General features: G+C 45.2%; 1 protein-coding gene across 3 annotated transcripts in view; it reads left to right on the top strand.

Annotated features, from left to right (window-relative positions):
* The window catches only part of Camk1d (calcium/calmodulin dependent protein kinase ID), a 398518-nt gene that overhangs the window by 341476 nt on the left and 42111 nt on the right, over nt 1-14931 (top strand). For all 3 annotated transcript variants that reach the window (XM_052156575.1, XM_052156574.1, XM_052156573.1), the window contains exon 5: nt 5193-5319. In XM_052156575.1, coding sequence (XP_052012535.1) covers nt 5193-5319 — 127 coding nt within the window. The remainder of the gene's footprint in view (nt 1-5192; nt 5320-14931) is intronic.

Genomic DNA, 14931 nt, shown 5'->3' on the forward strand with positions numbered 1-14931 from the left:
AGACTTGGATGGGTTCCTTAGCTCCTCCCTGCTGACATTTAGAGAGGGAGGACTCCGTGTGGGCATCAGTCTTGGACTCTGTAGGATCTCTAGCAGTGTCCCTGACTACTACTTGATAGATTTCCAGCACCTTCCTGGAGTCATAGTAACCAAAAATGTCTCTAGGCTTTGCTGAATGCTGTTCACTGAGGAGCAAAACTGGCCCCCTGTTGAGAAAGCTGGATTCATTAAGTTGTTACATGCAGTAGTAACTTTCCCAGGGATGTGGTGAGATCTTTTTGAGGATTATTGTATAAATTATTATGAAGGAGCTTGACAGTCTAATTCAAGGCCCCTCTGATAGGGAGAACAGTGATGGGGCGTGGTGAGATGCTCTTTATGACACAGTCTTCACACCACTCCTGGTGGCTTTTCATCCAGACATCCTTTAGGTGACCCTTCGGCCACTCTCGGTCCTGCCTCTCTACTCCCACTGGCCAGGAAAAGCCTTGCAGCTGTTGCTGAATCTTGAGTCATCTCAAAAGATTGATTGAAACAGCGAATATTTAATTGCTTTAACCTTCTTCTGAGATAATCATTCAGAAAAGCATCTTGCTGAATGAACTTCCTGTGGAGGGAGGTGTGTGTGAGGGGTGTGTGTGTGCACGCATGCACACACACACATGCGTGTATGCGTGTCTATGTGAGAGAGAGGAGAGAGAGAGAGAGAGAGAGAGAGAGAGAGAGAGAGAGAGAGAGAGAGAGAGAGAGAGAGGGAGGTTATGTTTGTTGATGTGTATGATGGGGTCTGTCTGTGGTGGTGTGTGTTTGATAAGAGTGTGTGTTTGTGTGTGTATGTGATAGGGGTGTGTGTTTGAGAGAGAGATAGAGTATACGTTTTTCTGTATGGTGGGGTCTGTGATAAGGGTGTGTGTGTGTGTGTGTGTGTTTGTGTGTGTGTGTGTGTGGTGTGTGTTTGTGTGTGATAGGGGTGTGTTTTTGTGTGTGAGATAGGGGTGTGTTTGTGTGTGTGTGTGTGTGTGGTGTCTGTGTTTGTGTGTGTGTGTGTGTGATGGGGTGTGTGTTTGTGTGTGTGTGTGGTGGTGTATCTGTGTTTGTGTGTGTATGATGGTGTGTGTGTGTGTGTGGTGTCTGTGTTTGTGTGTGTGTGTGTGTGTGTGATGGGGTGTGTGTGTGTGTGTGGTAGGGCATGTACTTGGCACTCTCTTGCCAGAGCTGAGCTTTGTTCAGTAGCATTAGTCATGTGTTCGTCTCTCCAGCTGCAGAAGTTCTGAACAAGGAGGATTGAAAGCCAGTGGTGGTGAAATGAAATCCTCTCTTTGCATCTGTGACTGAGTCTTGCTATTCATCAACAGATAAATCCTAAACCCCATGATTTTACAATAAGAGGAACCCCTCCCTCGTTTTCTAACATTATTCCTGTCTCCACAACAGACTGGTCGATTTCATTTTACTTTCAAAGGCCCTTCAGCATTATTTTGATTTTCTTCAAATCTCATTCTTCATCCACAAAATTGTCACAATGACTACCGACTTCGGTAACTCCTTGTGTAACTATTTTGGGTGATTGAAAATATTTTCCTCCTTTGGGTGCTGTTAAAGAAAAAACAATGTTTTGACATTTGTCACAGCAAGAAAGAAGCCTTTGTTTGAGCCTGCCGCACAGGGGAGAGAGATGGAGCCCAGCTGTAACTCTGAACGCAAGAACAAGTGGGCACTTAGAGTGGAGGATCAAGGGTAGGACTGGGGAGAACGCAGCGCCTACAGGATTCCTAGGAAGGAGGTGACTCAGTCCAAAATGCGTGAAGTACTGAGCTGGTCACCAGCACCCACATAAGAAAGTCGGGGACAACAGTGCACACCTGGAATCCCAGACCTGGGGAGTCAGAGACGAGGGCCCCTGGACTCCGTATCCAGCCAGCCAAACCCAATTGGCAGCCTCCACATTCAGTGGAAAGACCCTGTCAAAAAAAAAGTGACATTGACCTCTGACCTCCACACATCCCAACACCTCAGCACACAGACACAGACACAAAATAAAATGATTTTTCAAAGGAAAATCATTAAGAGATGTTAGGAGCTTTGCTAAAACAGCCTAACCTGACTGAGGCCTGAGACAGTATCAGATATAACACAGCAGTGGAACCCTTACCCAGACGTACAAGGCCCTGCATTTGAGCCACGGTGCCAATAAACACACAACAAACAAACAAACAAATGCAAAATACTGGTTTAAAAATAAATAAATAAAATGATCTAACAGATTTCCCACTAAAGGCAGGTCAAAGACTTGTACATGGACAAAAATCATCTCTGAGCCAAACAGGGTGAATGGGGGCTGGAGAGATGGCTCAGCAGTTAAGAGCACTGGCTGCTCTTCCAGAGGTCCTGAGTTCAATTCCCAGCAACCACATGGTAGCTCACAACAATCTATAAAATGATCTGATACCCTCTTCTGCTCTGCAGAGCACTCACATATTAAGTAAATTTTTTAAAAATTTAAATATTTAAATAATTGTTAGTTTAACAGCATCTGAAACACTGTAAAGAGTGCTTTGATTATTTTTCAGGGGTAAGGATTCCCTTTAAAACAGTGGTTCTCAACCTTCCTAATGCTGTGACCCCTTAGTCCCTCATGCTGTGGTGACCCACCACCACCACCACCACAAAATTACTTTTGTTGTTACTTTATACCTGGAATGTTGCTACTGTTATAAATCGTAATGCAACTATCTGATATGCTGGATATCTGATATGCAACCGCTGTAAAAAGGTCATTTGACACCCAAAAGGGTCAAAGGGTCGCAGCCCACAGGCTGAGAACCACTGCTCTAAAGTGGGTTTACTCAATCCATGCTAAGACTGTGCTTGGCGGGCCTGGTGAGAGCAAGAGGGATTTGAGAGGCCAAGGTCAAGGCTTTGTTCTCAAGAGGGCTCAGAGGAGCCTGGCCAAGGACAGAGTCTTGGCCAGTTCTTATAATTTCTTTATAGCAAAGACTGCATGCCAGAATCCCCCAACATACACACACACACCACCCCACCACCACCACCACCATTACACACACACACACACCACCACCACCACCACCACCACCACCACGACCCCCACCACGACCCCCACCACCATCCACCATCACATCACACACACACACACACACACACACACACACCACCACCACCACCACCTCCTCCATCACACACACACCACCACCACCACCACCACCATGACCCCCACCACCATCACATCACACACACACACACCACACTACATGTATACCACACACACACATATACACACACCACCACCACCATCACACACACACACGCACACCACACTACATGTATACCACACACACACACCACCACCACCATCACATCACACACATACACTCCACACATACACCACACACACACATCACCACCACCACACCACACACCACACCATACCACACACACACCACATACACATACATACCACACGCACACACCATATCACACCACACACACACACACCATACCACACACCACACACCACCACACACATACCACCACACAAACCGTACCACACACCACCACACACACCATACCACACCACACACACACACACACACACACACACACACACAAAGATTTATCTCCACCCCATTTCAGATCTACCCTATAATGTATCTCTTCCATTTAATACCTTCGAGGATGAACAGGTAACAGTGATACACAACAAGGTCAAGAAACACTTTCTAAACATGTCTAATCACTCTACCTGTAAGAATTCCCCAAAGTCAATATTTAGCAACCAAAGATTTGCCCCAGGAGCCTGACAAGAAAGACTATGGCTTTATCTTTGGCTGGGAGAGTAACCAGTCTGGCAATGGGCTGGGAAAAGGAGCTTCCACCCCCTGGCCTTCTTTCTGCTTTCATTCCCTTACGGTTGGTTGTAGACAAGAGCCACAAGCACTTATTCGGTCCATAAATCATTAGAACTGTCCTGGTGGTTGGATATTAGCGGACATATTCCATGTTGAGTTGCTTAGCCTTGTAGAACAGAGACCAGGTGTATCGTGGTATCCACAAGACCCACCCCAGTCCTTGCCAGGTCCAATGACAACCCCCAGTTTTGTATAAAACTCTGCAAACAATGTTTGATTATCTGCTTGAAAGAAGTCCCTCCCGTATGTCACTGATATCATAAAACCGCAGTGGAGTTGAGCTGGGCACAGAGGTACAGCCCTGTAATCGCAGGAGGCTGAGGCAGGAGTGTGGAGCCACTGTCTCAGCTCCCCCCGTACGGTGCCGAGGAGTAACAAGAAGACTTCGGCCTGTGCTTGGCACAAGAAGACGGGTCTTTAAGTGTGCGTGACTAGAAAGTGCTGCTGCTTTTGTTCCCAGTGTGCCCCTCCTTCCCCTGGAAGGGTTGGAAACATGGAAGGGCTGGTGATCTTAGCAGTGTGCTATGTGCACCACATCTTCCAGGTCTGCAGGACATGGTAGGATGCTGCTGAGAGCCAGGAGAGAGCCTTGCATCACAGCAAAGTAACCTGCAAGGGTCTGATCTAAAAACAACCAAACACACACACACACACACACACAGAGGAACCCACGAGAACCTGACAATGTGGTTTTATCTCTTGGGAATCCTGTTCCCCTAGCCAAAAACCAATGGCAGTCTGAGAGCTAAAACCTTCTTAGGTTCCCTCAAAATTGATCTTTTAAGGAGACAAAATACTAGTCAAGGAAAAGAATAACATTGAAGACTCTGCAAATGCTCTGCAGCCCCCACCCCAGCATGTTTCTTAAGTCCTGCCATTTTAATTGACATCTATCGATACAGACATCGTCTATGTCTAAAGATCAAGGTTGTTCTTACTTGTGAGATTTGATGTAACTTCCATTAGTAAGACAGCTTTAAATGTACCTGCTATTCAGTTGTTTGGGTTCTGTTGTTATTGTTGTTGTTTGGTTTTTTTTTTTTTTTTTGGTTTTGTTTGTTGCTTACATTCAATCCCAGGTATCAAGTTCAGGGCTTCTTGCATGTTAAGCAATCCCTCTACCACTGGGCTGCATTCCCACACCTCTTTTTATTTTTTATTTGGAGAGACATGCTCACCCAAGTAGCTGGGATGATAGGCCTACAGTCCAGGCTTGCTTTACAATCTATAAGTTGTTTCTGTTTTTTGTTTTCTTTTGTTTTCTAGCCAGAAAATCTCTTGTACTACAGCCAAGATGAGGAGTCCAAAATAATGATCAGTGACTTTGGCTTGTCGAAAATGGAGGGCAAAGGAGACGTGATGTCCACGGCCTGCGGGACCCCAGGCTATGTTGGTAAGGACAATGAATATGAGTGCGTGTTTGTGTGTATGCATGAAGCTAGGCTGTCTCCACCATGCCAACTTCATCTTCCTTCTGCAGCATTGGAGCCTAGCACACACCGCAGCTGCCTGCCTTTCTCTTGAAGGAAGGATAAAAACATTGAGAAGCACCACCACAGCATGCTAGCCGTGAAGCAATTTCCCTGAAACCTTTTAGCAGTTGGGTGGAAATCCTGTTTGATTTGGTTGTGGGCCCAACTGGATTCTAAAAGCAAAATGGGATGCATTCCCGGGTTCTAATACCAGAATTAGCGTGCCTGTCTATTTTTGGATGGTTTACAGTGAAGCACTGAGCATTGATAAGGTGTGGGCCAACTCAATAAAACATGCAAAATGTTGCAATCACTGCAGCCAGAGAGGAAACACTGGTACCAGAGGTATGGAAGAAGCCATGAGTAAGTTGCCCTCTCAAGTCAGCTCACCTAGATCTGTGTGGACAAAGTTAGGGGTTGTGATAGCTTTGCCTAAAATCACAACTGCACCTTCTTTCTGTCACCCATATGAAACGTAGAGATGGCTACGGACAGTTGTAGACAGTTTGGTGTTAAGATTTACCTTCTGTTTTCTGGAGAAAGCCCACTGGAACTGTGGTAGCATTCTGTTGCTGTAACAAACACCAGAGATAAATCAGCATATGGAAAAGAGAAGGTTAATTTTGCTTCATGGATTTTGTTTATTTGTTTCAGACTGTGACTTATCAACCCTGTAGCTTTTGGGCTTGCAACAAAGAATCACATGATAGCCACAACACTTGGTAAAACCATGCACCCTGTGGTTGGGACTGGACAGAGAAAGGGAGAGGAAAGGATGGGATATTAACACCTTCAAAGGTGTAGCTCAACTGACCAGGAAACCTCACAACAGGTGCTACCTCAGTGGTCTGCCATCTCCTAAAAGTACCATATGCTAAGAACCAAGCCTCTAATGCATGAGCCTTCAGGGAGCACTTACCCAGAAAGCTGTTTACCTCAGTGCATTCAGTCACTTATCAAATGTATACTCGGTGCCTACTGTGTCACTGGCACAGGAAAGAAGAAAAGGAAGGTGGGAAGAGGAAAGGGAGGAGGGAAGGGGACCACTGTATAAACCTCCCTAAGGAAGGCTGAATTAGTATTAACAGCCTACACTAGTCCCATGAGTCTTCAGGTACAACTGGGGAACCTTCCCAACAGGCCCGGAGATCCAAGCTGAGACTAAATGGGTCTAGAGACAGCAAAGCACTGTGGGAGTTCCCAGCGTCCTTGGAGGGACTCCATGGTGTTTCAAGGCCTTGCATGATTACATTGTCACATCAAAATTGGTATGCCACCACTGTTTCATTTTCCAAGTTTCTCAGAGGAGAGGAGCAGAGAGCCAGCAGACAGGGACGGTGAGTGAAATGAAGAAAGGAAAGAACTGAGAGGTTTAGCAGGATGGGATCCTCGCCCAGAGGCTGTGTCAGAGAGAGGTGCTAGGGGCTGCCCCGGGTGGGAGTCATGGCCCTGCGGTGTGACTCACCAAGTATTAAAATGACCATAGAAGCCCAAGAGAGGGATAGATAGGCCAGCCAGCCGTCTTATGATAATATGGTGATAATATGGGGACTACAGAATATGGGGATTGTAGCAAGGGGTGTGTGTGTGTGTGTGTGTGAGTGACAAGCACATGCGCAGTTGGCGCAGCGATACAAGGGTATATGGTGTGTGGATGCTGTCTGCCACTGGCTGTCTATGCCACCCGGCAGGCAGCCAAGGGGGTGAACAAGAAGGAGCGTCTTTAGCATCTTTGAAAGACAAGGGACTCAGCGAACAAAGATTCTCATCCACCCACTGTGAATCATGGGTATCAGAAGTGAGGACTGCTAGCTTGTGTTATTAAATTCAGTCTCTTGGCCAGGCTCCAGGGTACCATCACGCTGGCCCATTTTTTGCTTTCTGGCTTTGAGCTGAGGCTTACCTGCTCTAGCAGAGTATTCTTACATGTGCACCTCTCCGATCTCATTCTGATACAGGAAAGCTCTAAAGCTTTCTAGATTGGTCCTTGGCTCCCCTGTGTGGATGGCAGTCTCCCCATTTCTAGCTGGCTGCACCTGCAGGCTTTGTTTTGGTTTCTTGCTATGACCAGAGCGGAAGGACTCAGGGACAGTGTTATGAAGTGGCTCCTGCTTAAAGGGCAGGTAAGCAAATACCTGTGTGATTTGGTTGCCAAACACTGAGTTCTCTTAGAGCAATAGTAATAGAGCTACTGGTTTTACTCCTACTTACTGAGCACCCAGAGTGAAGGGGGGTTCGTGTCTCTGTGGTATTTGAGCAATCATCAGCCAAAGTGGGTCTTTTTCTACTCCCCAAGTCTCCATGCCAATCTCCTATGCATCCATCAAAACCCTGCTGAACCCTCCCCTCTTCTGCCTGCCTCATCTTCTCCTTCAACATCAGAATTGAATTCTTTCTCTCCCTGTTTTCAGTGCTTGGTTCCTGATCAGACTGAACCCATCCTGTGTCTAAACTAGTCTTTTCACCACACTGTGGCCTTTTTTTTTTTTCTCCAGCAAGGGCTGTGGCGTGCACACCTTTGTACAGACACATGCTTAATTGTACACAAAGCAAAAGGCTAGTGACACTTTTCAAATTTCATCTCTTTTCACTCATTTCTTCAAACACACCTTGATCGAACTCTCTCCAATGTGTTGTTTGGTGTTCGGGTAGAGATTCCAACTCAAGTGTTCAGTGTTGTGAGAAACAGAAGCCAACAGGTAATTTTCATAACAGTGAGGCAGTTACAGTGATACTCTACACGCCTGTCATTGAGAAGCAGAGGCAGGAGGATTTCAGATTTGAGGCTGGTCTGAGCTAAATGACAAGACCTTGTCTCTACAAATTTAAAAAATGCCATGTTGCTATATTGTTCATATATTCAAGAATTAGTTGTTTGGTGCCTGCCTTCTGTTTGAGGGATCCTAACAGAATGAAATATACATACATACATATATATATATATATATATGTTTATATGTGTATATGTGTATATGTGCATGCATATATATGTATGTATATATGTTCACATATATAGAATGTATATATGTGTATGTGTATATGTTCACATATATAGAATGTATATATATGTATATATGTTCACATATATAGAATATATATGTGCATGTATATATGTTCACATATATAGAATGTATATATGTGTATGTATATATGTTCACATATATAGAATATACGTGTATGTATATATATTCACACATATATTCTATATGTGTATGTATATATGTTCACATATATAGAATATATATGTATATGTATATATGTTCACATATATAAAATGTATATATATGTATGTATATATGTTCACATATATAGAATGTATATATGTTTTTGTGTATGTATATATATACATGTATGTATGTGTGTATATATATATATACACACATATATGAGAAAGAAAAGGAAAGGCAGACAGAAATTCTTACTTTCATGCCCTTACATTCGAATGGGAGGGAGACAGATTATAGGAAAATAAGTAGGTGAATCCACCCCTGTGTTATCTCAGGAACACAGGTAAAATGTGTACATGTGGAGGGAACACACACACAGGTGGATATTAGAAGACAGTCTCAGATGTAAATCCTCATATGCCAGCCACCTTATCTTTGAGACAGTGTCTCTCACTGGGACCTAGGGCATGTCGGGTGGACTGAAATTGAGTGGCCAACATGCCCAGGGATCTGGGCATGCCCTCCTACTGTTATAAAAGGTAGGTGTGGCCCATGCAGACTGTCACTAAAAGATGACTATAAATTGATATTTATAGTCTATCCTTGGTATTGTGTTTCTACTGCAAGCATGAATAGTGAGGCATACGGTACAGGTGTATTTCAAATACAACCAGTGTGTTTCACAGGCAAACTGTAAAGTCTGGTAAGGAGAGGCATCATCAGTAGCTAGCACAACCAGGACATCTGAAGACCTGGAGGAAGGTGGAGCTCGGGCCAAGCCAAGGAGAGTTACAGGCTCTGCATAAGCCCTGGGCTCCTCCTGCTGCTGCCTGCAGCATCTATGAGAATGGACCAGACTCCTTCAGCCTGGAGAACAGGCTGCTACAGATGAGGTCTTTTTGGTAATAATAATGAGGAGAAGTAATCGGTCCATCTGGTGCCAGTGAGCTGCTCAGAGGCTCATGCTGTCTGTCAGTGTAGACCTGGATGTGGAATCCATTTAATTAGGTCAAGGGTTCTGCTCTCCTTGATGCCACCAAGAGGCAAAGTCACGACTAAGAAGTTCAGTCAGAGCATCTGATCTATGGAATTAATTAAAATGTCCAAATGGGTCCCCTAAGGTCCCATAGTATGTGAGAGAAGGCATTTATCTCAATCATGTAAATGATAATGAACAGAGGTGACAACAGAGGTATTTAGTATAGGAGAGCCTGGGGCTGTGTGTGGAGGGTCATGTGTGTGTGTGTGTGTGTGTGTGTGTGTGTGTGTGTGTGTGTGCTATATGTGTGCTGTGCTGTGTGTGAGGGTGGTCTGTGAAGGGTGCATATATGTGTGTGCTGTGTGTGGGAGGGTGTTGTATATGTATATTATGTATATGTGTTGGGTGTGTTGCGCTGTGCTGTATGTGTGTGTGGTATGTGGTGTGCATATATGTGTGTGCTATGTGGGGGAGGGTGGTGTATATCTGTGTGTGCTGTGTGTGTGGTGTGCTGTGCGGTGTGTGTAGTGCATTTATATGTGTGCTGTGTAGGAGAGGGTGGTATATACATATGTATGCTGTGTGTGTGTGTGTGTGTGTGTGTGTGTGTGTGTGTAGAGTGGTGTGTGTGTATATGTATATGTCAAGTGTTCATTTCATTTTTCTGTACACTAGCATGGTTGCTCAGATTCAAGCATCCCAATCAGGTCTTCTGATTTGAGAAACAAAAAATAATAATGAACTTTGAGAGAACAGATCAAGTGACTGTGTCCGTCAAGGCACCATGTTGCTCTCTTCCTACCAGGGTGCTGCTGTAGAGAGAGGAAGGCAGCTGGCGGCCGGGGACTCTGAGCCGCCAAGGTTCTAAAGAGAGAGGTTTTGTTATCACCTCATGTTGAGCAATGATTTATCAGTCTGTAGTGTTTTATCCCCAGAACACCATTACTATTCCCAGATTGCTCTTGACTTAGAGCTGGGAGAGCCTATTGGCACCTGGGCACATCAGTTTATTTATGAGCAGGACCACATGAGCACAGTCTTAACTCATGGCTGATTGATGAGTCTCCGGTGTTCCCACATGAGGGACCAGCCTGCTATCCTTCCAGAACTTATCTTTAGCAATCCTAGCCCAGCGATGGTAGGCACCGGTTCTCCATTAACTTGCCTAAAGTAGCCCAAGCACAGTTTCTTGCTCTTCTTCAGAAGCTGGAGGGAAGCTGGTCAGCATTCTTGGGATGTTTTCTTTTCCACCCACTTAGAGGAATGCACTGAATTCAGAGATCATTGAAGTTTTAAAACTTGGGTTGAGATTTAAGATCCAAGGAGGGCTTGGAAACCAGAAGTGTGGATCCCTACAGTGTTAGTACTGGAACCCAGCATCCTTGAGATAACCTAGCCTGTAGCTGGTACCAGTCATAACAGGTCCAAATGCAGGTGTTTGGTTCTTGGTTTTGGTGTGTGTATATGTATATGTGTGTGTATGATAGTGCGTGCGTGCGTGCGTGCGTGTGTATGTGTGTGTGTGTGGCATGTCTTCATGTTCATGTAGGTGGTGTCTACACACTGGTATCTGTGTGAGATCCAAGTCCACTGTCAGGTGTTGTCTTAGTCAGAGTTTTTATTCCTACGCAAACATCATGACCAAGAAGCAAGTTGGGGAGGAAAGGGTTTATTGAGCTTACACTTCTGCATTGCTGTTCATCACAAAAGGAAGTCAGGACTGCAATTCAAGCAGGGCTGGAAGCAGGAGCTAATGCAGAGGCCATGGAGAGATGTTCCTTACTAGCTTCCTTCCCCTGGCTTGCTCAGCATGCTCTCTTATAGAACCCAAGAATACAGCCCAAAGGTGGTACCACTCACAAGGGGCCCTCCCCACTTGATCACTAATTGAGAAAATGCCCCACAGCTGGATCTCATGGAGGCATTTCCCCAACTGAAGCTCCTTTCTCTGTGATAACTCCAGCCTGTGTCAAGTTGACACACAACACCAGTCAGTACAGGTGTCCTTGTCACTCACCTTCAACCTTACCCTGAGATCTGGTCGCTCACTGCTCCTAGAATCCATGGACTCAGCTAGACTGGTCCAGCAAGCTCCGGGGATCCCTCTCTCTCTTCCTTCTCGCTATCAATCCACTATTATAGAATAATGCCTGGGTCTGTACGACAAAGACACTTTCAGCCGAGCCATCCACTCAGCTCCTGACATTGGTTGGGGATAAGGAGAAGCCAAGCCTTTTGTTTAAGTAGGTTCTTGTTTTATCATATGTAAGCAAACATGTGAGACAATGTATCCTCTTTAATTTTTGTGGGAAGGGGACCATATTAAGGATAAAACCCAGGCCCTCTTCTTCACTCTGAGCAAGCATTCCACCACTGGCTTCAGTAGAGTTGGCACAACAATCCTAACTTAGGTCCAACAGGCAATCACCAGCCAAGGTGTTACATTCGTGGGGACTTTCCACAAATTCAAAAGAATAGCAGATGATCGTTGTTCCAAGACACATGCACTCCTGTAGCTATACGGTGGCCATATGCCAAGGGACTCCTGCCATTATCTCTGTCCTCATCCAGACAGGGGGAAATTGCTTTAATTTGATGGCATCTCTTCTTTCTGTTCTCCTCAGCAGCCTGAGTAATCTGCATTGATCTTTGCCCAGAGCTCCTCTCCTCCCCGTGGTAGATTCTCCCGGCAGAGCTTTGCCCTTGGTCTCTCACTCAGTGTTACGCTTTGGCAGCCGACTGGATGCATCGCATCACTGTCCCTGTCCTCTCCCAGGTCAGAGCTAAAATGAGATTTAATGTAGCTGATAACCTGTCGAGCAGAGCTGACGGTAAGCAGATGGTCCAAATAAGACGTTTCCATTTCTCTCTTTCACACCATCCTGGCAGTGATAACCCCCAGCAAATATTCCCCACTGCGTGCTATAACTAGACTCCACTTGTTAGAACAGGCAGGCCCCTGATGGGGAGACTTCCAGGAGACCTGTTTTTGTTTTTCATCCCTCTTCATGGGAGTGAGCGTAGATGTGGACCAAAGCTCATTATTGGAATATAGACAGAATAAACCCAGCCTTCCATGTATGGCCACACCAAATCTGCTCTTTGTCAGTATAATGTGCTGGGGATCAAAGCCAGGGACTTGTGCATGCTAGGCCAGAGCCCTGCTGCTGAGCTCTATGTCCTATCCTAATTTGATTTTTTTCCTCTTACCACAATTTTTAAAAAAAAAAAAACTTGAGGACCCAAATTCAGTCCCCAGAGCTCACAAGAAAAAGCCAAGTGTAGCTTCTTGTCAGGCTTCAGAAGAACAGATTACCTTGAGAATAAAGTACTTTGGTCAGTCCTAAACCAGACAGGGTGGAAGGCCAAATGCTTCACACCAGCAGAGCAGTTATCTCTTACCACGCTGCACTAAAATTCCTTACTCAAGCAGTCCAATCTTCCAGCCCACCGAATTCCAAGTTGCTTCCGCATTCAACACCCAGCTACTTCCCAATTTTTCCACTCGCTTCCTATTCCTTAGCCTCATTCCTCCACCATCTTCCACACACTGGCTTCAGTATAGTTGGCATAGTAATCCCAGCTTAGGTCCAAAAGGTAATTACCAGCCAAGGTGACACATTTGTGGGGACTTTTCACACCTGAAACCAAATTCAAGTGGCTGTTGGAACATCAGAATGGGCTGATGCTCTTTAGCGATAGATGTTTCTAGTAAATTACAGCTTTAAGCCATGGGTAAGAAACAGCAAAGGAATCTGCAGCAACAAAAGAAGTTCAGAGCTGCCCCAAGAACTTTGTACTCACTGAGGTAGAGGATGGTAGAAGACGAGACATGGCGGAGGATGAGCCTGTGCTTCAGATGGTGTGGTTTTGGTGTGTGTGTGTGTGTCTTTAGACACATATCTTGTTATTGACACAAGGCTCCCTTCAAATTTCATCATCCTCCCAGCCCAGTAGTCTCCCAAGTGCCAGCAATACAGGCATGCCCTATAGCTCCAGGCTTAGCCATATCCAGGTTCAAGTACATGGTAAGGTCTTCATGGGACATTTCCCAAATTTGTTTGTTTTAAAATATTGCTGCTAAGAATTCTCCTAAAACGGACTTAAGAACATCCATCGTACCTTCCTTGTAATGAAATTCTCCCTTAAGGCCAAATACTTTCAAAATGTATGACTGAAGTTCCAATCACACAAAAGCTGAATTTTATTCCCTTTCATCTCTAGAACTTTTTTTTTTCATCACCGAACTTTCATCTTTCCTACTGTTTAAAAGAAATCTTCACAGGAGAAGAAATCCTCACAGGAGATGCAGCCCAGTAGAGTGCTTGCCCAGGGTTCTATTCCCAATACAGCATAAACCATACCTCTGGTGGTCATCCTAGCACTTGGGCAGGGAAGGCAGGGCCATAGAAGGTTAGGTCATCCTTGGTGTTCATATTGAGTGTGAGTCCAGCCTGAGCTATACAGGACCCTGTCTCATACAAATCTAAATAATCAAAGACATCTCTCCACTTCTGTCACGTGTGGTGTTGCTCACTCTTTGAAACTCTGCTGCAGTAGTTGGAACGTTTTCATTCGTCTGCCAGAGATATATTTCTCCTTGTCTCTTCCTGAAAGGTCAGATCACTGCCTTGGATTTATGTGCTCCCTGAAATCCCTTATCAAGAGAGGACACGCTCAGCTCTTCCTCAGAAAATGCATTCTTTTCACTAAAGTTTTATTCCAGACCAAAGTGACGGGCACCCTGAAAAACAGTACCTGGACAGATAATAATATCTCTAAGATATAATGGCAGCGCAGCCTACCCATAAATCTAAGCTTGGCTTCAGTCCAGGTGCTGACAATATACAATTGCCTTTAGTTGGCTCAGGCAAGCCTTGGACTTGTTATGTATAGTTGAGGATGACCTTGAACTTATGACCTTCCTATCTCTACCCCAAGTGCTAGGATTTCAGGCATGGGTACCGCAGGGTTTCAGAGTAAATGCAGTAGTTTCAGACTTTCACCCAGCTATACTTAAGCTCATCCAAAGCATTTGTTTTCTCACTGTCTTCCTTGAGAAGGCAGCTCCCATGGCTGGGGTCCAGTTACTTCCTTGGCTTCTGTCTGAGATCCCATGCCCAGGAGGACGGGAACACTGTGTTCCTTGGAGAAGTAGCCAAAGTCACTTCCTTGCCCCCATAAAGCCAGGCCCCAGTAAAGGGGGGCACTCTGGTTACCACTGATGAAATATTTGTGCAAAGCCGGCAATGTTCCCCAACCCCTTGCTTCTAGACCACTGACTTGTATTCTAGGGCTGCACCCTCCTGACTTCGCCACTGCCCTTCACCCACTGAGGTGATCGCCTGTGATATTCGAGAGGAAGGGTAAGACAAATATCTAAAGAG

Source organism: Apodemus sylvaticus, chromosome 14 (genome assembly GCF_947179515.1).
Source record: "Apodemus sylvaticus chromosome 14, mApoSyl1.1, whole genome shotgun sequence".
In the NCBI taxonomy this organism is placed as follows: Eukaryota; Metazoa; Chordata; class Mammalia; order Rodentia; family Muridae; genus Apodemus; species Apodemus sylvaticus.